Source organism: Excalfactoria chinensis, chromosome 20 (assembly GCF_039878825.1).
Source record: "Excalfactoria chinensis isolate bCotChi1 chromosome 20, bCotChi1.hap2, whole genome shotgun sequence".
NCBI classification, from domain to species: Eukaryota; Metazoa; Chordata; class Aves; order Galliformes; family Phasianidae; genus Excalfactoria; species Excalfactoria chinensis.
This window is the reverse complement of record NC_092844.1, coordinates 2,722,513-2,746,041: the sequence shown is the minus strand read 5'-3', so window position 1 is coordinate 2,746,041 and position 23,529 is coordinate 2,722,513. Positions and strand designations below refer to the sequence as shown.

At 45.5% G+C, this 23,529-nt stretch overlaps 1 protein-coding gene across 2 annotated transcripts; it reads right to left on the bottom strand.

The window, feature by feature from the left end:
- Nucleotides 1–31: 31 nt before the first annotated feature.
- Nucleotides 32–23,498, bottom strand: MASP2 (MBL associated serine protease 2). 2 transcript variants are annotated; one of them, XM_072354404.1, is made up of 14 exons: nucleotides 23,392–23,469; nucleotides 21,193–21,387; nucleotides 19,948–20,081; nucleotides 17,448–17,546; nucleotides 11,622–11,841; nucleotides 10,240–10,417; nucleotides 9,916–10,047; nucleotides 4,264–4,460; nucleotides 3,576–3,723; nucleotides 3,373–3,491; nucleotides 2,593–2,671; nucleotides 2,147–2,284; nucleotides 1,679–1,753; nucleotides 32–901 (listed from the first exon to the last, which is right to left on the bottom strand). In XM_072354404.1, exons 5-14 carry the CDS (start codon nucleotides 11,778–11,780, stop codon nucleotides 126–128), a joined length of 2,001 nt encoding a protein of 666 aa, XP_072210505.1. In that variant the 5' UTR covers nucleotides 11,781–11,841; nucleotides 17,448–17,546; nucleotides 19,948–20,081; nucleotides 21,193–21,387; nucleotides 23,392–23,469; the 3' UTR covers nucleotides 32–125. The 2 variants fall into 2 exon arrangements, with proteins under 2 accessions (XP_072210505.1, XP_072210506.1); XM_072354405.1 differs by lacking the exons at nucleotides 32–901; nucleotides 1,679–1,753; nucleotides 21,193–21,387 and having other exon boundaries at nucleotides 2,205–2,284; nucleotides 2,593–2,643; nucleotides 19,948–20,084; nucleotides 23,392–23,498.
- Between the last annotated feature and the right edge of the window lie 31 nt (nucleotides 23,499–23,529).

Sequence of the window (23,529 nt, the reverse complement as noted above, 5' to 3'; positions counted from 1 at the left end):
TCTTTAAAGAACAGTTGAGCCTAATAATAAACGTGTGGGATTTTATGTTGTTTTTGAAGTAGTCGAGCCAGTAACGTAATCCAAGAACCAGTGAAAAGCTGGTAGGAATTAGCAATAAAAGTCTACTAAGAATTATTTGCAATGGTGCTTTCGATCCAAGGCATATAGCTCATTACTCTTGTATAGACCCCATACTGCCCTGCCACGGCGCAGTCTAAAGCCCAGGACACGATCCCAACAACAAACCATTTTCTGGACTGAGCATCCCAGACCACGAGTGGCCCCCCGCTGTCCCCATGGCAGGCATCTCTGCCCCCTCCCTCAGCTCCAGCACACAGCATGTTTTCTGTTACCACAAGAGGGTTGCCGTTGTGTGATTTATTTGCATAAGCATCCGTACACTCTTTGTGGTCGATGACCATCAGTTCAGTGTACAGCAGCACCACAGAAGAGCTCCTGGTTTCAGTTCTTCCCCAACCCGATACAGTTACTGTCTCAGTGGCCTTCATCTGAAATCTTTCTTCTTTTCCAGGTAAACAAACAGGTGAGATAGTGGCACTGATTGGGACTTTATGTTCCAATTTAATCAATGCAATATCATTGTCAAAATTGATGAGATCGTTTTTGTAACCTTCATGAATAAAAATCTGTTCTGCCTGGACTTCCTCAAAGTGAACTGAGTATTTGTTCACAATCCCTAATTTAATCCTCAAACTTGAGGGATTTCTTTGCTCAGCTACAACGTGAGCAGCTGTTAAAACCCAGCTGTCGTACAAAAGTGAACCACCTCCTAATTCTCCACGCTCAGTAATTAACATCACTTGCCATGGAAATTGTCCAGGGCTGGCTCTCCTTCCTCCATAAATACGTTCTATAGCTCCGCTTCTCTGCATCCCACAGACTGTAAAACAACAAACACGGGAATAACGTTCATGTTTGAAGATTTGGACACTGATTTATTACTCTGGTATGAGCAAAATTAAGTTAATGATTCTAAATGTAATTCCGAGATTACTCCGAATGGCGGAATTGCTTCCAAATGAATATTTGATTTAGCATACAATTTTCATTAGTCGGTACAACGTACAGCCTTTGGAAAAGTTCTGTAATCAAGAGATAGTGTTTTGCTGAAGAATTTGGGCATAGAGAACTAAATGCATTTATGCTGAATGTAAATTAAGGTAATTGGAATATATGGACATCCTAATCTAAAAGATAAGAGGAACAATTAGGCTTTTAGATTGTAAAATGGTTCTCCCAAAAGTCATTCTTTGATCTGGAGTGATTTTATGGTGTAATTGAGCAGTTTGAGCATTAAAAACAAAGAAGTGGCTTTTTCCCCTCTCAAATACTGCTGGAGAGTGATTCCGTTTTCCTGTCAGAAGCGATTCCAAGCCCTTTACAGGCAACAAGAGCTCAGTTAGTCATGAAACAGCATTCTCCAGCAGGGAGCTGGGATAAATTGAAGGTTCAGCTTTTTACTCTCTTCAAGGGAACTGAACTACTGAGTTGGTGGCATTAATCTCCAATGCTAACAGCAATAGAGAGCCTCAGATAAGACCAAATCCTGTAAAAAATAGCTGTATTCCGTATGAACAGCAGTGAGTGCTAGCTGGCACTTTGTTAATGGTTCTTCCATAACTACTAAATGCAGCAACTTTAGCAATCCATGCCTTACCTGGTTCACAGACAGGCAGTGTTATTTCTCCCTTGGTGTTCTTCCAGAATCCATCATCACTGCATATATATTTACCTGCACCTCACAGAGGCAACAGAAATGGGAACAAGTGAACAGAAGAGACACAGTTCTCATGAGTCTTGACACCTGCAGAGCACTGTCATGGCGTAGGGCTCCTTCAAGTTGACTGCACTTAGGAGAAGGTGAGTGTATCACCTCCCCTCTGGCTGCTTGCAGGACCAAGCACTACTGCAGCCTCTGCCACCACGCAGCCATGTAATACTGCTAACTGGAGAATGGTAACAGTGCGTTAAGCTTACAACTGATCATTAATTTAGTCCACCTGGGAACATTTCAATATGCTCAGGTAAAAGTCCTTAAAAATACAGGTAATGTTTCCCACAGATCACAGCCTTTTACAGTGTTCTGGAAAGAGCAGCTCCTTGACCTCTATGCTTTATGACCTACCGCTGCTGTCAGCCCTCATGGTGTAGAATGGGCCTGCACACTGGTACTGAATGGCAGCCCTGTAGCTTGTCTTCTCAGGCCCCGTGAGGTACAGAACGGCACCGCTGTCTATGCCCTCAGGCTGCCCGCAGTCAACAACTAAAACAGTACAGAAGACATCAGTAAGTATTATGTACTAAAAGCCAGTGGGTTCGGTGTCAACCTAACGCTTCTTTTTTAATCTATAACCACCGGTGCCTTTTAGAGGCTTCAAAGAATGGCAGAAATTGAAAAATCTTCCAACTTGTGAACACTAAATGCACTCTGACAAGAAAGGGAATGGATGGCAAGCATGAGAAACTAGTTCTCACATTGCCAGGCCTATCATTCTCTTTATAAAACCCATCTCGTATAAACAAATGTTGACACAGAGACTTCCCAGTTGACAAACATTAACACGGACTTACTGATGCACTCTGCCGTGGGTTTGCTCCAAGAAGCATTCTTTTGGCATTCCGCTACAAAAGACATCACAACATTTTCATTCTCCAAGAAGCATGGATAGAAATAAAAGGTCATATTAATTTCACATCAAATTAAGAGGGTTCGTTACAGAAAAGCAGCGCCAGCTACATGTTGCTCATTCAGAAAGGAAAAAACACAGTAGTTATGTTTTTATTTGCTTAAATTCTCGTCACTAGAAATACTGTTTTAAATGTAAATAATTCCTATACCGCCAGCATTAATCTCTTCAGTGTGGCAGGGAACAGCTGATAACGTGAGGGACAGCTTACCCCATCTAGAGACTAATTAGTGTCTATTGTAGGTAGCAGTTCCACCACTCACAGCTGCCTGCTCTCCAGCAATGACATGCAGTGCCACTCAGTGAGCTGCGGGGACACAGAGCCTGCGTCCATCCATTTACACACCACTTCCTCTTGAACACCACCCCTCACATCAGTTTAATTTCTACACAAACAGCACATGTGTGCAACTACTAAACCACAGTATGAAATAATTACTGAGAGGATCCAGTGTTCAAAGAACATCAGCCCGTATACAAGCATACAAAGAAACAGTTCTTTGGGAAGGGTATCAAGGATGACTGCTAACAAATGGAGTGTACTGAACATATCTCAGAACGGGTGTATGTGAGCAACCGGAACTGTTAATGAGAAAAAGCACCTGCATGTTTAACCCCCAAGAAATTAACCCCAATAGGGCTGACAATGCCATGGTTCACCTACTTCGAGTAACACGTATCCGATGTCACAAGAGAGTGCGTAGTGGTCACCCGCAGTGTACTGTGCTTGCACTGGTGCGATGTGGCCATGGGGTGGTGCTTCAGGACTGGGGCACGGCAAACCTGCCAGCAGTAAGATGAGAAATTGCCATTAAAGAGATTTTGCTGAACAATCTTAAGGAAAAAAATATATAGAAGCCTACTCACCTACTGCTGTGTATTTCACCTTCCAACCAGTGTGTACTCCTGACATGTCAGTTATGAAGGTAATATTTACAGCATTAGTCTGTGTCTCAATTTTTGCAGGCAGTGTCTTCCCACAGAATGGGCCAAACTGCTTTCTGGGTGTTTCCAGCTGAAAATGAAGGCAGAAAAACAATAACAAAAGAAAACAACACCCCTATATTTACTCCTCCTTCCATGAGGCTTACTGAACAAACTCATTTTAATCCAATGATTCCTTGAACTTGAAAGGCCCTTTCTTGCAAAGCATACAAAGGAAAGGCAGGGAGTCAGAATGACAGCTTGCCGTCAAGGTACCTCAGAGGGCCAAACATCCAAACTGCTATGGAATCCCTGGGTCCGTTTATAGAGAAGCAAAGAGAATGGAAAAGATCTATCTGAGCCCCCGGCATCACTGGGATACAGGCAGAGGTTGTGATGATCTGAAATCTTCCAGGTCGTTACACACCTGTGTTTGCATTTGTTCTTTGGGTGAACTTCCCAAAGGAAAAAGGTGCTGAAAGAACAGAACGACAAAACCAAAGGGATGGGAAGAAGAAATGAGTGAGAAGAGACACGGGGAGACAAAACAAACATGGAAAGACAGAGGCCCAGGAAGATGCAGAAGAAGAACCAGGTGTGTCGCAAAGGCTGTGAAGGAGCCCCATCTTACCCTGAGTACATCGTAGGGGCACAGCACCTCCGGGTGTGTCTCCACATTAAAGGTCTCCACGAATTCCAATGTGATCAGAAAGCCATCTTCTACCCGGATATTGTAGCTGCAGGTGCTGAGCGGGGGATAAGGCGCTGGATAGTCAGGGCTGGCGATTTCTCCAGTTCTTTGAGTAAAAACCTGGTTCTGACACTGGGCTAGAGAAAGTAATGGAAAACGATCACGTTTATATTAACTCAGTCCAGCCACACTGGGCAACTGCTGGGCATTTTTCTACACTTGTCACTTAGAGAAAATTTCAGAGCCACAATTTAATGACCTCTGAGGTGAAGCAACAGTCACACATTCCACCTGCGGGCACCTGTGATGGCTGAGAAAGCTGTGCTCTCCCCACCGGGGTAGTGCTACAGCACAAGCACTATCCAGCACGGATAGCAGCGTGGGGAGGACACCAACAAAAGCACTGCCTGGATGGGCGCAGGGAGCTCAGAAATGAGTGTGATGGCTGGGAGCTCAGAAACGTTCCAAGGTGATAAACTTGCAGCTTGTCTCCTGCACCAGAGCGTGCAGAGCGCTAGGGCAGCTATCAGCACCTCAGTTCCTGAGGCCTCTGAATGAAGCTCTTTCTTTTTAATGCCTTTGCTGCCAGACGTTTAGAATGTAATTGTATTCTCTGAGCAAAACCAGCTGTGCCTCTCGCAGACACAACTGGAGACACAAATGCTCCCTGCTGAAGCAAGGAGGAACAGCCACAAGTGCCCTGAGGATCTCGGCTTGTCGACAGCATCTGATGACTGTGAAGTGGTGCTTTGATCAGCTGGGAACAAAGCCTTTACAACTGCTGCAAAAGCTGTATGAGCAATCCTTTAACTGATGGGGAATGCTGCACTGGCTGATAATACCCGAATATTTTTGCAACACTGTGATGCTGAATTAATTCTAAGAGGAAAATTGCTTGAATTGTATCCTCAGATACACCGTGTGAGCCTCAGCAAAATAAATAGAGTAAAATAAAAAGCCATTATCCAGCCACTATTCACAAATTATCATCTGATGTAAACCATATGATCTAAGGTTGTAATTTTAATGGAAAACGACCAAATTTTAAATGAGAAAAATGACCATCATAGTCCCTTAACTGACTGTGGATGTCATTAGCCAGGATTCTAAGCCTTTTTGCTTCAGACAATGGAACCTGCCTCCTCCCTGCACCTGAGCAACAGCACTCCTTGCTGCTGCGGGAAGCATTTGGATGTGATTACTTGGAAAGTGGCAATGTGCAAAAAGGTTCTCCTTCTGTTTCATATCTGAGTGATTCTTAGCACAACCACAATATCGTAACACAAGTAATGCTGCATATGGCTACCCCTGGGTGTTTGTTTTAGCACAAGCAATAATTTCCTGCAAGAGAATCTATCTTTACCAACCTGAGTATGCTCCCTTCCACAGCAGATCCCATGCTCAGGGAAAAAATGCTTTGTAGGCAATGCAGAACTAGCAGCAGAGTTCAGATTTTAGCTTCCCAATGATTTCAGTAGAGTGTTGGGGCCATAAAGAAGCAAATATTTCTCTGTCCATCATCCCTGGAATTTCTGTGCAGCTGCTGTTATTTGACATAAACCCACCCATCAGCACAGTGACTGATCTTCCATGTGAGCTCTGCTCTGAGTTCATTGTCTTATGTTTTCAAACAAAACTTATCAAGGCACAGAGTAAACTAGTCAATAAATACGAATAAAGGCTTATCCTGCATAAACCGAGCACTCTCGTTATTAAATCCTGTCTGAAACGCCCCTCTTGGCCCAAAGAAACACAGAGAGCTTGACTAATGCACACAGAACTTCTGGCTGCCTCTGAACCCAGCCTAACAGCTCACTGCTCTGCACCAGCAGACATCAGTTGAGCTACAATGGGAATTAAATCTTGTCCTTTCATGCAGTACTTGTAGAGGATGATCACCAGGTTTTTTCCCCTGCATGTTTCTGTAATTCACTGATTCTGCCTCAAACTACGGAAGCATTTGATGGCTATGTGAGAACAAAGCATGTTTTCCAGCACTCTCTCCTGAGCTGTTGCAGTTGCTGCTTACAGCACTGCCAGTGACACACAGTGCCTCTGCTCAGGCACCAGGTCCTGCTGTAACGCCTCCTCCTACCTACTGAAAGCCCAGGTTAATAAGCACCCCAAAACCTACCTGATATTCAGCTTCAGCAGCTGACAGCTCACAGCCTTCTCAGTGGAAAAAAACCCCACTCCTCTTAAAAACTGACATCTCCTCACGTTGATAGTATCTGTCCTTGTTCTACAGCCTCGAGTCCAGGCAATGATAGGAAAAGAATAAAAGAGTTAAATCCTTCAGTGTGGAAAAAGACTGTGTGAAATCTTACTGTAAACACACATAGCACAATATAACAAGTACTATCTTTATACCCCTAATGCCCTATGAAAATCATTAGGAAGGTAAAGCCTGAAATCTAATGCTAATTCTGCATCAGAATCCTTCCCTATTACCTACAAAGCCATTTTCTCCTTGTGCATACATGGAATCTACTGTATGAAGAAGAGGTTGGAGCAATTAGATTCCCTGACATGAAGCTCAAAGCTAGAAGGCAGCATCACCTGGCTTCTATTTCCCTGAAGTACATTTAAAGGAATACTATTAGGCAAAAGCTCCTAATAAAAACACAAGGAAAGGATGCTGTTTGGTAACAGGTGCACATATATACATCTACATAGAGATAGCAAAGCACTATGTGTAACTATCCAGTACAATTTCCAAAGGTGGTTTACTTCCTCTAGTAATAACAGTAACAAAGGGACATATAATGAAATTAAAAGGCGAAAAAATAATAATACAAATCTAGTCATTCTTCATGCTTTACTGAATCTTTCTTCCTCACATTCGGATTCCTATTTTTGATGGGAGATTTTCACCATGTGGTTTGGAAAGTGTGTAGTCACCACCAATAAACTCTTTGGAGTTCACGTGGCCAAAACGAGCTGACCCAACAAGATACTCTGTGCTAGTCAAAGAAAATTGACAGCTTGAAGAGACCTACACTGGACTTTACTTTTCTCGTTACCTCCTCAGTGCAGCTGCTGGGAGTTCCCTGTGTTGGGGCAGTATCTTTTTATCCATCAGTCTGCAAGGAAGAAAGTCATTGACCATCCAACACAAAAAGGATCAAATAATCTTTGAACATCTCCCTGCAGAAATACTGTTCCTTGACTTCTGTCTATTTAGAGATGTCCAGAGAGTGCTCAGTTATGCTCAGGCCATATTTTATTCGAACTGCAGTGAGCTGTTTGCCAGAGGCTTCATTCTGAAAAATGGCCCCTTCAGAATTTGCAAGTCCATTGTCACTGGTTTATCAGGTACCTCAAGGAATGTGGATCATAAATTGTATCACTGAACCATGACAAAAACTCCAGCTGCTTTGGTCACAAATCCCCTGTGATCATAAAGCAGTTTCTGAACAAAATTAAACACAGAGAATTAAGTCCTGGTAACCACTTGCACAACTCTAACCCCAAATCACCCCCTGCAGCATCATTCCAGCTGTTCACCTGTGCTGCTCAGCTCTGCCCTGTTCACCTCTCACATGAGATTATTGTCGTGTTCCTTCTACAGAACTGGGGAACTGTAGTGTCTGATAAAAGAACCAAGCATGACCCTCCTCCAACGTGCTGCAGGAAAATGGCCCCTGCCCAAAGACAGTACAGTCAAAAGGGAATGAGACAGAACCTGTCTGTGCCACAATGCCTTTGTGCTGCACCTATTTTGGTCAGGGCACTGCTGACTTCACAAGTTCTCTCCTATGCCGTCCTGGTGACATTTACATCATTTTACCAAATTCCTGCAACTCTGAGGCTTTGTTCACCAGAATAAACTTCAGCAGTAAGACTGGGTTCACAAGGGGAGACGTGGCCAGAGGCCTTCTCTTATCAGCCTCCATTATCTTCTTCCTTCTTTCACTAGTGACAGACAGGAAATGCAAGAAAATGAATGCCCACAGGATGCCATGAGCTTTCAACAAGTAATGGCCTCTTTATTGGCTGGAGGAAGGAGGTTTGAGAGTCAAGGAAACAAGAGAAGCCTGCAGCCCCGTTGGTCGGACTGCAACATGAAGGCCACAGGGGAGGACAAACCAGCTTTTCCCAGCACATCTGCATCCATCTCTGCCTAAGCGAGGAGAAGCTTAATTATTTCACGCTGGAAAATAAAGGGGAAAAAAAATAGCCTGTCAATATCAGAGCACTCAGACAGGGACCAAAATCAAAGGGGCAGCTTTTGCCCTCATCTCATAAGGACGATCTGCAGAGACCTTTGCTTTGCAGCCCAGCCCAGGGCCTGGAACTTTCATCTGAAGGCCCCTGAAATGCAAACAAGTTCCAACTCATCAGCTGTGCCACAGTAATTCCCAACATGCATGGCTCCACCTCTCGGTAGGATGGTAGCCCAGCCCTTCCATACCACCAATACACTTCTGTTACAAGCCATCACTTTAGGGGGCAGAGGGTGAACAATGAATAGGTCTGTTTAATGCACTGAAGAGATGAAGAGTTTGAATTTTGCATCAGATCCAGACAGTCGTGGCTGGAGACAGGTTGTAATGGGGTAAAGATGGGAAGCTAAATGTCAGTTAAGCACTGTAAGTTACAGCCAGGTCTGATTTTCAGCACTGGGAAGCACAGACTAACTGTGTTCTCCATTATGACAATTTTTGTGAGCACTGTGTGTGCTGGTTCTTTCCTGACAGGACTCAGCTCCAAATGGGCAAAGTTGCACTCACAGAGGATTAATCTGATAGCATGTGTAGGCACACAATTCACTGCAGACGAAGTGAATCCTGAGGAGCTGATCGCTGCGCTGATTCAGACAGACTTTCCTGCCTACTAAATGATAAGCCTTCCCCAGCTGTGCACTGAACAGCACAGTCAGGCAGGAGTCAGCTGGGTAAACCTCATGCTGTATAACCTTCTGAGTAAGAGACTTGTGCCTAGCCTTGTCTTTCATTTAATGAGAGGATGATTGTATCTGGTGTCAGTGATAAGCAGACTGCGCTGCTCCTCATCCTGGGTCCCTCCAGGGACAGTAAGCAAAATCTTTCTCCATCAGACTTGGCAATCTGAATGTTAAGTTTTTCCAGCACATCTACTAACTCAGATCCAGAACACTCAGTCCCTCAGTACCCAGACAGCATGATATAGTCAGTGCTGCAAGGCTGGCTGCACTGGCAGCCATAAAGTTTGGAAGTGTCTGTAGTGGCCACCAGACAATGAGTTTCTTGCTTCTCTGTTCAGCCTGCCTAAAGCTGAGCACAGGTGCATGCTGACTAAGAAGTAGCCAAAAAAGTGTTACCTTCACACTCTGACAACCACTGGCTTTCTCCTGGACCTGAAAACTGCCAGTGTACCATTTTCCTAAGATACAGTATTGACAGCCCTTAATGGCTGCCATTAGCCCACAGCAAACTAAGGTCTCTGCTCACAGCCCTAAGCCCCTGCAGCTCCTTCCAGCTGCACCAGGCCCATAGGGAATGTTAGATGCAACAACGGAAAAAGGCTGCTTTGCTTTTGATGCTAGTGTTGTGACCAGGCTTAGGTAGATGCTGTAGACAGGAAAGTATCTCTTAATCTGCAAGAGCTCACCTGTGCACGTCCTCTTGTTTTCATGCAGTATGTAGCCAATCCGACAGCTGCAATAGTAGCCCCCCACATAGTTGTGACAGTGATGATTGCAGAGAGGTTCACCATCAAACAGCTGTTTGCACTCATCAATATCTAATGGGAGTAAAGCACAAAATTAGGCAATCAGCACCCTTTAACAACACTTTCTTTCAGTTTGAGCTACATCTCCATACAAGACTGCCTTCTCTCACCTATCACAAGAGCCACAGCATGTGTGAGCACATGGAAGCACCAACCCCACCACAGCTGTTTCTCTTCCACCTATAAGAGGGGCTGGCCTCTTACCTTCAGCAGCATAGAAGGCCTCAAAGCCTGTGAATGGCTTCTCATTGGAGTAGTCAGATCGAAATACAACCATGAGGGTGTTGTCAATAGAGATGTATGTTTTGTTGCCCGGAGCCTCCTCAGTGTCAGTACTATCCTGTCCACATAGCGTAGCCAAGGTCTTCCCGCTGGAGCTCAGCTGCAAAACAGACAAATTTACCAGATGATCACAGAGCTTTGCTGCCATGGACTGAAGAGCATGTGCTTAAGGGAATGTGAAAGGAGGTTCAGAACATTTCTAGACTCAGATATTCTCAAAAGGTGCTTCTGGAATTAATCCAGACACAGTGACACACAAGGATTTCTCTCTGAATTAAACCTAGACTCTTATCTCCCTTTTCTTTTCAGAGGCTTCCCACAAGGCTGCAAAGCCAGCCTGTGCTACCAGCACCATGCTTTGCTTATTGTACATCAAGTTCTTGGTAACTTCACACTTTCAGTGACAGTGAAATCTCTGTGTACAGGAGACCTAAGTGAGGACAAAGCTAGAGATAACTGGGGTAAAAAGGTTTCATACACTGATAGATTCAAACATATAACAAAAGGTCTCTTCACATTAGTAACTCATACGCTCTATGATTTGCTTATTACAGTTTGAGCTCTTCATTTATCTTGTATTTGTAATACAACAGATGATCAGAACCGGGTATTCTGTCCTGCCCAAAAAAAACTACAGCAAGAACATGGGAATGGGAGCAACTTGTATTCAAGTATGGAAATGAGATCCTCCTAAACGGTATCAAGAATTTCCATAGCTTTTGGTTCCATCAGATGCTGAAGTACTGTCAGTACATTGGTTTTGCAAGCTTTCTGTGTATATAGCTCCCTCACTGGTGTGACCAGGTCTATCCAAACAACAAACTGAGGCAGCGGTAGGATGGCCTTAAATGAGCAACAGGGCTGCCCAGGTTAGAGCACACAGAGCACAAACATTCCAGGGATCGTGCTCACCATGCAAGCACTTCCCAAAGCCAGTATCTCTTTTTCCTGACGTTGTCTCTCACATTAGCTAGCAAAAGCAGACAGCAAGGGTTGCAAATACACGTTTGGACAAGCTGACGGTATCTTGTTTAGACTATCGCTTACACTTTTGCAGTCCCCCATTATTATTCCAGTGCAAAGCACTATGTGTTAATTTAAAGTATACACTGTAACTTTAGGAAAATGAAGCTCAAATGTTGTCCTGGGCAACTTCTCAAACTTTCTGCTTCATGATGGGGGAATTTCAGAATTTTCTGAGCACAAAACTCTCAAGTTTTAAATGTTTTAACGTGATAATCATAGTCTCGCAGGCCTCCATAAGTAGATCATTTATAAATCATTTACAAATGTCCTACACATACCTTCACGTAATCATATTCACACTGGTAGGACAGCTCCAGGTTGAAGTGGGTGAAGTAGATGCGGACAGCATATCCTCTGGGGACGGTAATATTCCATGTTCTCTCCTTGTGATTTGGGTAGGTATTGGGGAAGTCAGGAGACGTGATCCTCCCATACATTTTCTGCAGCACGATGCTGCTGTTTACTCCACCACAAAGCACAGCTAGCAAGAGGAGCAGCCTGCCTCAAAGGAACAGATGAGCAGACACTGAATGTCAATTCAATCACACCCCAAACACCACACAGCCAAGGTGCCGATCTCAGTACCAGATCACAGCTATCCCAGCACTATCCTTATGCCTGGACACCCTTCTCACTTGGTAATGGAAGAAATCACACAGCAGCAATAGCTAGACAGGATGAGACTCATGCTCATTCCTTCTCAGGCCTACCCAAGCCAGGTGGCCAAAGGAGCAGAGCAGGTTGCTGTGACAGCACTCACCTCATCCTGCTGCTCTCCTGCCTGAGCCTGCTCTGCTTGGAGCCCTGGGGGCAGGAACCTCCTCTGATGTTTTTGCATTTTGGGGTGGATATATTTATTGTGTGCGCTCTGCTGTGTTTGTCTGGATGTTGAACTCTGATGTTTATCTTCCTTCCATCCGCCTCCAGCCTGCTGAGTTCTGGGAACAGCAATTACTGAAAACTAGGCTTATGTTCAGCACATGAGGCCCCACTCAGCAACAGGCAGAGGCAGACAGATCTGCTCCACACCTCGTTTCTGTGTGTGGATGCCTTTTTATCCTATCCACCCTAGAACACCAGCAAGGTAAAAAGGTACACTTCATAAATAAAGTCTTTTGAACCTGGCTGAAAGAACAGAACAAAAGAGGTTCCAGGGATATTAATGTAATGGAAGCAGGTGGATGGAGAGAAAACCTGTTTTCCTATTACCAAGGAGTCTTGGAGGAGGAGACTGCAAAATTAACTCAAACTCCTTCTAGGTATTTGGGAGTCCACAGAGGAATTTCACACTGCTACAACATCCATATAAACCCTAACAGCCCCCAAGGAATTCAACTGGTAGGGCCAGTAGTACAGGACACAAAGCTTTATTAATTCCACTGCTCACAGGTACATTCCCCCCCCCTACTTCCGTGCCAATGGATATGGGGTAAACACAAATAAGGGTGAAAAAACAGCACTGGCATCAGTAGGAATGCGGATCCCACCTCTCCCCAACAAAAATGGACAGAGAGCAGGGAAGTTAATTTGCAGCAGGGAACAGACTCCCACGCTATGCATGCAGGCAATTTATACTGAGATATTGTGTAATTAAATGGACACCTTTTCATATCCATTTTCGAACAGCCAAAAAGCATTACCCCAGGCAGCAAATTTGGAGCTGGCAGGAAAGCAGGAGTTATTACACGAGCAAAACTACAGCCAAGAAACCATCTAGCAGACTGCAATCAGAAAACGCCATTTAATAAGAGGGAAGGAGCAACCAGTAACAGTAATCAATTGAGTAACAGCAGTTGCCACAAGCATGGTTAATGGACGAGATCTCAGAGGGGTTTAGCTTTTCCCAGGATCCACTAGTTTACACTGTCTGGAAAATAAAGTTCTGCAAAACTCATTCCTAACTGAGCTGGTTCCCAAATTCTACATATAAAACTTCCAGGAGTGGTTCCTATCAGGCTTCCTGCTCAGTTTAGTAACAGAGGCACAGAAAGTAAATTGCAATCTTTGGTAGGAAATACTTCCTACAGTCTCAGAACTTGATGGGGCCTCTGAAGCCAGAGACTACCGAGCACTGAAACAGGAAATTTGACTCAAACTGAAATCCTGAAGACTGAAAAACTATGAATGCCTGGTATACATCAGCTTTCCTCCGGTGTGCTCATTGGAGAGAAAAGGTTGCTGTGATTTTAGTCCTCAGCACCTGACACGAACATCACGAACACTATTTCGGTGCAGCCTGGTTCTTTGCCTGCAACTCTTCCAGCTCCAAAAGGCTGCATCAGCTAGCCAGGTACAGCAGGATCCTGAGCACTGAGATGGCCAACCTCAGGCCCACCAGGTGCTCCTCCTGCCAACCATTTCCCTTTTATCTGAACAGGCCTAAGCCAGCCTGAAGGCTGAGCGGACTTCATCCATGTCACTGCAGTTTCCAGATGTCTGTAATTTGCAAAGTTACTGACCCGCTTTAGAAAGCTTTGGTGTTATGTGAAATGACAGATGCCTCTTCCTAGGTCTGCCCGGCTGTCTCCTTGCACTCCTGCCTTCTTTCGTGCATAAGCACTGAGGCAGTGCAAATGCAAGCCATCATTTTCAGGAGAACCACCAACACATATGAAAGCTGAGGTTCACAAAATTCTTCTGTGGATAGGAGGAATGTGGAATAACAAAAGATATTAACATGACCCCGTGAGTGCCCATACTCTCCTTCAGTTCCTGTATTGTGTCTCAGAATATGCTTTTACTACTGTTAACTTTGAGGTCTATAAAGGAGAGGTTTCAAATCCCTCCTGTGGCAACAGCAAGTGCAGACAGCTGAGCCAGACACATGAATAAATCAGCAAGAGCAGAGCTAAGCCAACACTGTGTCCTTCAGGCTGACACCTCCATGGTCCACAGACCTGATCTCCCTTTTCCGTGCAAACCCAAACAGCAGCAGCTATCAGCTGAAAAGAGGAAAAAGCTGGAAAGCAGAGGGTCTCCATCAAAGCTGTGTGAGATCCAGGTTAAGTCTTGGTGTAGCTATTTCATTTGACATTGAATCTAAGAAAAGCACCACCTGATAAAAAATCTGCCAAAGCTATGTTCCTATGGTAAGACAATCAAGGGGCAAACGCTGAGATCTCCTAGCAGTAAGGTCAGTGCAGCCCCCAAAACACCTGGTCAGAAAGGTCTCAGACAGCTTCAGCGTCAAACATACAGAGCAAAATAAGACACCACCTCCAGAGGTCTTGACTTGGATCTCTTGAGCCTGGGGAGAAAACCATGCCTGGGCTTCAGAGAGGCAGCTCCTGCAGTCTGACAGCAGCACTCCCAGAAGCACAGAGACGACTGATCATGGATGACTCAGGTATAATAAGCAGAACCATCTAAGTGACCATCTAACGTGCCTCCACATTTGAAGCACAGGAACAGTGACAACAAGAAAGGCTGCTTAATGAACAGAGGAAAAGCCCACACAGACCTTCCCAGCTTTTAAGATGTGACAGTGCATTTGTCTAACGCAGCAGTGGCTATCCTTGTGTCATAAACCTGGAGAGCAAATTAGTGTAACAGCTGACTGTTGTGATCCCCAAAGACATTGCTCCCCATTGCCTCTTATTTCTCAAATGCCAGCTGCTCTGCAGAGTCCCAGAGAGGTTGCTTTGCTGCTTGCTGTTCCGTAGCTAAATCCAATCCTTCTGCACTGAGGTGTTCAGAGGACTGGGGAAAGGATGCGACAGAGGAAAAGGCGTTGTTTCCTCATTACAAGTCAGATAGCGTGACTGACATCAAAAGACAAGCACACAGATGGAGCAAGCAGAGCATGGAGCGAGGTAGGGGAAGAGCCTTGCTGCTGTGAAACAGAAAAAAAAACCTTGCCAAGGTAAAAACAACAGGCAGAAAAAGCTCATGTGCTGGGGCAAGATACTTCTGCTCTTCAACCAGAGTATCCTTTTCTCCTTCCCATCTCCTGTATGTATTTACACACAGTTCTATACAAATTCCAGCATAAAGCCCCACACTGCGTGTATCGCTTCCCTTGGGAGAAAATATGACAGCACACAGGTAAGATGTGCTGATCACACCACTCTGCCTTCTAGAAAAGAACTCCCATCCTGCCATGAAGAAGACAACAATTGCATAAGTCAAACTCTCCCCCTGTTGGCCATCCTCCCTGCCTCACCAGTCCCGTGGGCCTGGCTCCTAAAACTGAAACCAGCTCACAGAGCTACCATCTCACCACCACCTACATCCATGGTAGCTGCAGTGTCTGCTGGGCTGGCTCCAGGTTGGTGACTTCACTGAAACATCTGTTTGTGCTGGGAAAAGAATTTGGTTACAGTTCAGATGCAGCCAGAGCCAAAGCTATAAAACACACTGATGTCTGCTACCCAAACAGCAATGCTATGTGTATCACTGGCACAGTCAACACATTTCACTTGGGCAAGCCAGCCTGCAAACCACTGTGAGGAACAAGGGGACAGGTGAATAACACACACCTAACACATCCCTCTTGTCCAGCAGAAGGTCCCTTTAAGACCAGGGAAGGCAGGCTTAAGGCTCACACAAAGAAAAGCATGAAAAATATAACAAGACTCTTTACTAGACGATACAAAAACCAACCAACCAAGGATGATGATCCCTTCAGGAACTCTCTACTGCAAACAGAGTGAGGCAAATCGAAAGCCTTCCCTGAGTCTACCATAGTCTACACAGCCTGGTCTCGAGAAGCACAGACTTTCTGGCTCCCAGAACAGCACCCAGGAATTACCAAATTGCATCTAGGAATAGTATGGAGTACACTTGACTGTCTGCAGACACAGACTCTGGAGATCACAGCCACCACAGCTTTAGTTCTATGTTTCAGATGAAATCCTTGGCAGGAATCTGTTTCCAAAGCAGGAGCACCCAAGCTTCATCTCCCACACCAGAAACACAGCAGACAAGTCACTCTGATCTGAGAGGACAAGCTCTGCCTTTGGCTGCTTTTCTCCATTTTCATCTCACTTTGATTCCTTCCTTCTTCTTTTATGACTGCTCTTTCTCTATGCAGTAATTAGACTGCAAAGAAACTAGCTGAGACTGAAAAAGATGGTGAATTCCTGGGGCTCCTTCCGCCTTCAAGCAAGAGGGAGAAGTTGAGAAATGTACTAAGGAAAAGGTGTCAACAGCGCTGGGACCAGCGAATTCATTAAATCCACAGGGCTCTTGTCAATATATGCATTTAAATGCTTTTTTCGACTCATCTGTGGTCTACTCAAAAACATTTTTCATTATTTCTGTTCCTCTGCAGTTGCCCATAACCTCATTTTTTTTCTAACACAGAGGCTATTACCCTCTGATCTAGATAAACAATAAAGCCAGTCCAAAGCACTCCCAAAGTAAGAGCTATTGCTCAGACACTAAAGAGCTGGAGTGATATATCGAAATGGACAGATCTTCCCTGTGGCTAAACCCCTCACTGAATACACATAACCTCATTCCTGCCTTGAAGAAAGCAGATTGAAGGCCATGTCAGAGCCAACAGTCACAACAGTCAGAACCCTTATATCAAAATGCCTGTAGCAGTCCATGAAAAACCAAAGTACCCGCTAAGCAACCAGCTGCAATAAACCAGTCCTTACCACCTCGATGGAGCAAAGTGCTTTTCCCAACTATTTCAAATCAACCCCTTTTCTGAGGTCTGGGATCCCTAATTACTTTCTTCTCTTTCGAGTGGCCCACTGTAGATACATTGCCTTTTGCAAACACCAGCCTTATCTATCTGACTTTACAGGCAGGAATGGCACATTGTTTTCTGCCCAGAAGAACTCGAAGCACTCAGACTGCCCTGTGTCTTTCGGTTCAGAAGATCTAAGTTCAATTTTGTCCAAGTTTAACCCTAAAACTCTTCCATCTTGTTCTAATGAAAAAGAAAATGAACAAAAAATATAGGGCAAGAGCTTTGTCCTGCACAATTTACTCCTCAGCTTCTTTGCCCATATTTGCTTTTCTTACAGAAACCTTCAAAAAACAATAACCAGCAAAGCACCCTTTGTTCCTGTGTGCTTTTGTTTTGGGTGAGGACAAATCATCAGACTGAGGTGAAATTGCTGCTAATTCTTCCAACTGAGTGGGACAGTTACCTCGTTTCCTCCTCCTTGCTCTTCAGCAGGGTTAGTGGAATTCACAGCACTGAAGTTTCTGCAGAAGTCATGAGTAAAGCAACAAACAACAGAGGGAATCTGCAAATAGAAAATAAATGCATTAAAATACAGTTTTCAACAAAGCACAACTTAAACAGAAGCACTGCAAAGAAGGAGCGAGCTCACGCTAGCAAAGCGATGTGCACTGCCTCAGAAAAACCTGCATTTTGGAGCTAGGCAGAGCCATAACCCGACTGCACTAAATCAATTTTTCAGGTGTTGGCACACAAATATTCCTTGGATTATGAGGTTACTGCTGAGTGTGATGACATCTGTGAATTTCTCAGACCTGCTGGACATACTGACACCTGTTATCGCCCCACAACTTGTTGAGTCTCAAAACTGCATACAGCAAAAAACACAAAACCAAACACGATGTATTTGCTGACATGCCCTGGAGGCATTGGGCCTGCTGGCAAGCGAAGGCAGCCTATAGCCTTCTAACTTCAAATTAAGCACAGTCTGGAAAATCATATCCTAAATGGTTCCAGTCCTGTCATCTGCCAGAGACTTTCACTAGCCACCAGACATCGGGGGCTTGCTTCATTTAGGCCTTGCTATACATGAGCTTATCAGAAGGGGCAAGAGCAATACAGTCTCTGAGAAGCCAGCAAATTAAAAGATCATTTCATGCAATTTAAATGTTTGGCTGGGATCCCCTGAAGCCTGATAGGAGGAAGCCCTGGGGGAGGAAAGGCAGATACTTTGTTTGAGGCATGTTAGCAAGAAGGAAACTGAGCCAGAGCGCTAGCAGGGCTGGGAGAATTATTCCTGCTGAAGTCAGATTACTCTCTGACTTGTCTGTTAGCCTCTGCTTAGCAGCACGGTAATGACCCAAAATTGCAGCTGACAGATTGGTGCTGAGAGTATGCCTCATTGAGGCTACCGCAAGCAGACGGGCCATTACTCTTTCAATTTTGGTCTCTGAAGCCTGTTAACATACATTAGGCTTTTCCACATGCTGCTTTTTAGCCTGGTGTCCGGGGCAGCTGCCTGGGCCTCAGTCACCACCCACACGCTCAGGCCCTGTCTAATGAAAATGGATGACAACCCCAACTTAGTAATGGGATACAGATGGACCGAATGGTTTTTTGTTTTGAAATGTATTTTCATTTAAGAAAGTCTCAAAAGAGTATGAGGTTTTTACTTTTGCATCACTGTAATTTACTCCCCCCTAAACCCACTGCATTCTTCAAGGCAGGCCAGGAATTTGAAATTGCAGACTTTCAGCTTAGCTGAATGTCGAAGTCTGCAGACCACGTCCTGCTCTAGCACAGCTACTCTGCTAACCACCCCTCCTTCACTTTCCCTCTCTTCCATTTCACCTCTTCTACATATGTTGCAAACTATTACGCTTCCTGCAGGACTGACAGCAATTAATTAAACAACTGGTTTTCCAGGATGAAAGCCTTGTGGAGTCTCCTGACTGACTCTGTGCCTGTGAGAACACGTGCCCAAGGGGCTGTGCAATGGGCATGCCAATCAAGGGTTATCTCCCAGCAGGACTCCTCATCCTTCAAGTTATTCTCATCTTTTCGATGACACCAATGGAGTACCTTTGACTCAGTAAACAAATACACAGAGTACAAGGATACAACAGGCAAATACCTGCTGCAACAGCAGTGTCTTTGGGCAAATGTCCCTTGCTGCAAGTTGTCACTGTGAGCCTCTGGCTAAGAGGCAGTTTCTTTCAAAGCACATCTCACACACCTCTCTGGCTAACTTGCTCCCAGTGGCCATCCTGGGGCACCACATACTGTGCTGCACACAGGCATGCAGGACCTGCTCACAGCCTGGTGTCCTGGCTCTTTACATTGCACAGGAAGTCCCTAGCATCCCGTAAGGCTGCCTCTAATGTTCCAAAGTGCTCCTTATTTATGGTTTCTGCCTTCGTGCTAAGCCCTTTCAAACAACTTGGAAATCATCTCCTTAATTCTAGGGCAATTTGCCCTTGACATCTCATTTACCAGTCACCTACCTTCCTGGAGAGGTGAAGTCTAGTTATGGGTTTCTGAGGGACAGGGCAAGTGCCTGTGTGTGCACGTGTGAAAATGGAATGGGACTCAGGAAAGCAATTGTCCCTGAATCTTTCAGCCTTCATTACAATCCTTCTTTCAAGTGCCAGCTCTGATTTATGGCCTGTATTTCAGAAGCAATGAAGGCCTGCAGCTCAGATTGACCAGCTGTCAGACCAGACTTAAAGACAGGGAAATGTATTGACCTGCCCATGCCTGCTTAGATCCCACAGCTGATAGGAGGAGAGGACGGAGACAGGGTGTTCTTGGCACATTGCTCCTACCCAGAGCATTCCTTGGGGCTGTGATCCTTCAAAGGTAGAGAAACCCACAGGCTGTGTGAAGACTCTCCAGGTGCAGTAATCTGGATGGAGCCATAAGAAAAGAGGAGTCCTACAGATTGTGATCCCCGCACCCCTGCTCACCTCCTGCGGGATCTTCAATATATCAGCTGGTACTTTGGTCTGCCTCCAGTTAAACAGACACGATCAATCTCGTTTGAAGCATAAGAACGTTAGCAGAGAGGGATCACCACACAGAAACTCCTTCATAAAGGCTGCTACTGAAATACAAAAGGAAGCTACTTAAAGCAAAAGAAGAATATACACGTGCACACACACAGCAGCACTTTCACTGTACAGCAATACCCAACTCAGCAGTGACAAGAATACTGCCAAAATATAAGCTTGGTTAAAGCAAGAGGACATTCCCTCATCTCATCCTGTATCCTCTCACACAGCAGTGAGTCACACTCTATTGGGACTGCTTTGCAATACGGAGACATTCTCATTTCTTCTCTGGGATGCAGTGAGAAGCCACCAGTGGCATTTCTTCCCAGCCATTCTGCCTCCAGCCTGCTCTGCTCCACGGCACGACGAGCTGCTGCCGAGCACTGAGCTGGGTTCAGTTATCCTTTTCAGAAGAGCAATCACAAAGCACTTTCTGCCCTGCTGGCTCCCAGCAGTGGGTAAATTCATCACTTCACAAAGATGAGTGCTGCTTGCAAGCCAGTATTTCAGAGCAAAAAGACTGCTGCTTGCTCCCCATGGCCTTGGGCTCCAGAAAGGAATATTAATGTTTCCTAGGCACCTGCAGCTCCCTGTCTGTACACCTGCACCTAAGCTTCCGGCAGTGGACCTCTCAGCACAGAACTGATTTAGCTCCCACTGGATTGGCAGCACAGGGCCAAGGAGGCTCACAGCATGTGGATGTGCCCTGACACAGGGCTTCACTCTGCAGAGCCTTGTCCCAGCTAGAAGATGTACAAGCTGTGTAAAACACCACTGTAGAAATACTCACTCTTCCTTTTCTCTACAGGCTGGGCTGCTGTCTGTGCTTCACAGAGCCTCTGTGAAGTCTGATCACACTGAAACTCTCCTTTTTCCCAGGATGAAAACGAATGCAGTGAAGTATTGATTCCCCACTAGCTATATCCCCTGACAGCATGTATTAAAACATGATCTTCGCTATTAAAAGGACATACAAACAAGTCACTGGGGAAGCTAATAAATCTCAAATTAATATCTGGCTGGTTCCTGTGTAGTATCTATCCACATACACGCATTTTGATCTCGTAGTAAATGAGATTTACTCTGTATTCAACAAGGAATAAGCTACTTCAGACTCCCTCGCAGTTACTATGGAGTACGATGCGCACACCCAGAGCTCACCTTGCTACTTGAATATGCTGCAGGATTCCAGCCGAGCTTGGCCCTATGATCATTTCTTCACTCATCTGCAGCTTTATGCAAAACCAGGAGCTAGTTCAGCGCAGATATACGCAGTGAATATCACCACACCATGCACTGAATTAGGAGAGGAAATGTATGTGGCAGCCGGCTGTAAAAGCCTGCCCTCTGCTCCTCCTAAGAAAATAACACATGTCTTTTTCAATTATTATTTTTTACATGCCAAGATGGCTCACACACACACACACACACACACACACACACACAGTTATTCTGAGTGGTGCCTTAAGAACATGTTGGCTGCCCCTTCTGCTTGACTTACACCACTGCAAGACTCACAGCTACTTTGTGAAACGTTGAAATAAGAAATACCCACATGAGACAACATCCAACTCAAACACTGATTTTAGCACTGATGAAAGAAGCTGCCTCAACCGCGCTGGCCCCTATCCACAGCACGTGCACTGGCGATGCAGGCTTCCTGCTTGGTGCTCAGCCAGCCTGCCTCTGTTTGCATTAGCAGGAGCCATCTGCAGGGATGAAAGAAGAGCTCAACTTCCAACTTGACTTCTGAGCTTGAGGGTAGCCTGACCACTCTCTCCTCCAGGAACCACTAAATAATACAGCCTGCACAGCTTGCTGTGCTGCAGGGTTTCTCCTTTGCACTGCACAGTCTTGAGCATTATTATCACAGACAAGATTCGATGGTAGATAATAAGGCCGTTCCTACAAGAATACTTCCAAGGTCTTGGTCTCACGATGCAACACAAGCCTTAACAATAACAGCCATAATTGGCTCTTCTGTGGCACTTGTCATTCACATACCTTGAGAAAAAATGATACGCAAGGATCATGCACATTTTAAAGACAAAGATACTGAGGTATTCAAAGGGTGGAATAATAACACACGAATGCTATCAGCAAAGCAAGGCATAGAATCAGGTCTCCTACATCCCAGCTGGGTGCTTCAGGCAACACAGCTGGAAAGCTCCATATCCCATTACCCAGACACTGAGTCACTGAGTTCCCCCAGCAAGGATCTTATTTTTCATTATGGAATGAAAAATAAAACAGACCATGGGGCTTTAGCCTCTCCTGTCAGCCAGGAATTTTGATGGCAAACAAGGCAGTGAATATGCAGCCCGACACAGAACTAAATGGCATAAGCAAGCCAGCCTACCTGAGTGTGGAGCACTGCACCACTCAATATTCAGGAAGAGCGGGGGAGTTGGGAGCACTAATTTGACCAGAAGAAAACAGGCTGGCTAATTATAAGTCCAAAATGCTGCTGTTCAGTTGTGAAACCTCATGGCCACTGGCATCCAGACACAGTTACAGCTAACAGTTACCTTCTAGCTGTGGCCACCCAGGCCCTGCAGACAGGCTCTGTAACTTGTAGGTGGAGCCTGCTGCTTTGTGTGACCGCTCCTAGAGATGTAGCAGCTCCCAAACTCAAACTGTTACTGTTAAAAAATGAAAGTAACCAGCGAATCTGAACTGCTTTCCTCTCCCCAGAAGTATCCCTGCAAATCAGACCTAAGTGTGCAAGACCACGGCCTCAGCCACCACGGCCTCAGCGGCCTCCTATAAGTAAATAACTGTGCTAGACTCAAACGTGTCTACATTTCAAACCTCCACCCTGCCTTTCAATTCTAAAACAGAGGTTCAGACAGTTCCTCAGCAAGCCAACATAAATAAAGCAGCAGTCCTCACTGCTGTGGGGACAGCAAAGGGCACCCAAGGAGAGAAGCAGCAGAAATCAGGAGTTCCATGGGGTTTTTAAAGCAAGGTGATGGGATACCAAGAGGCTGTAAAAGAGGCAGGGCTGAGTCTGGACTGGGGCCGGTTTCCTCCAGACACACAAAGAGCACCCAGAGAGTTGCTCTGGAAATAACAGAACCACAGAATGACCTGGGTTGGAAGGGACCTCAAGGATCATGAAGTTCCGACCCCCCTGCCTGGCAGGGCCACATAACCTGGTGTTACAGCAAAGGCAGGACAAGGCCAGGTCTGCCTCTCAGCCCCCAGCCATCCTATTCCACAACCCTGCAGCCAGAGCCTCGATGGAGGCGGGCATGAGAGACAGGGAGGGCTCTCACCACCAGGCCCAAACCCCTTTGTGGCACAAGCACAGCCTGTTTGTGGAGCGTGCCCCACCACAGCAGGGCTGCACACACCCACCTGGCCCCTCGGGTTGCAGAAGTAGCTCCGTGAGTCCCACGGAGTGGGGAAAAACACCCTCTGTTCAACCAGGCTCCGTCACAGTTGCCAAGCCTCCTTTCAAAATGGCCGCCGCTCTTCATGGCCGACACACAAGAT

Excerpts from the sequence above, each read along its gene's own strand:
- MASP2 (XM_072354404.1), bottom strand. The coding sequence starts at position 11,780 with ATGTATGGGAGGATCACGTCTCCTGACTTCCCCAATACCTACCCAAAT. Across the intron at positions 10,048-10,239 it reads GGCCTTCTATGCTGCTGAAG|ATATTGATGAGTGCAAACAG; the intron begins GTAAGAGGCCAG and ends TACTCCCATTAG. Across the intron at positions 3,492-3,575 it reads GGTGAAATACACAGCAGTAG|GTTTGCCGTGCCCCAGTCCT; the intron begins GTGAGTAGGCTT and ends TACTGCTGGCAG.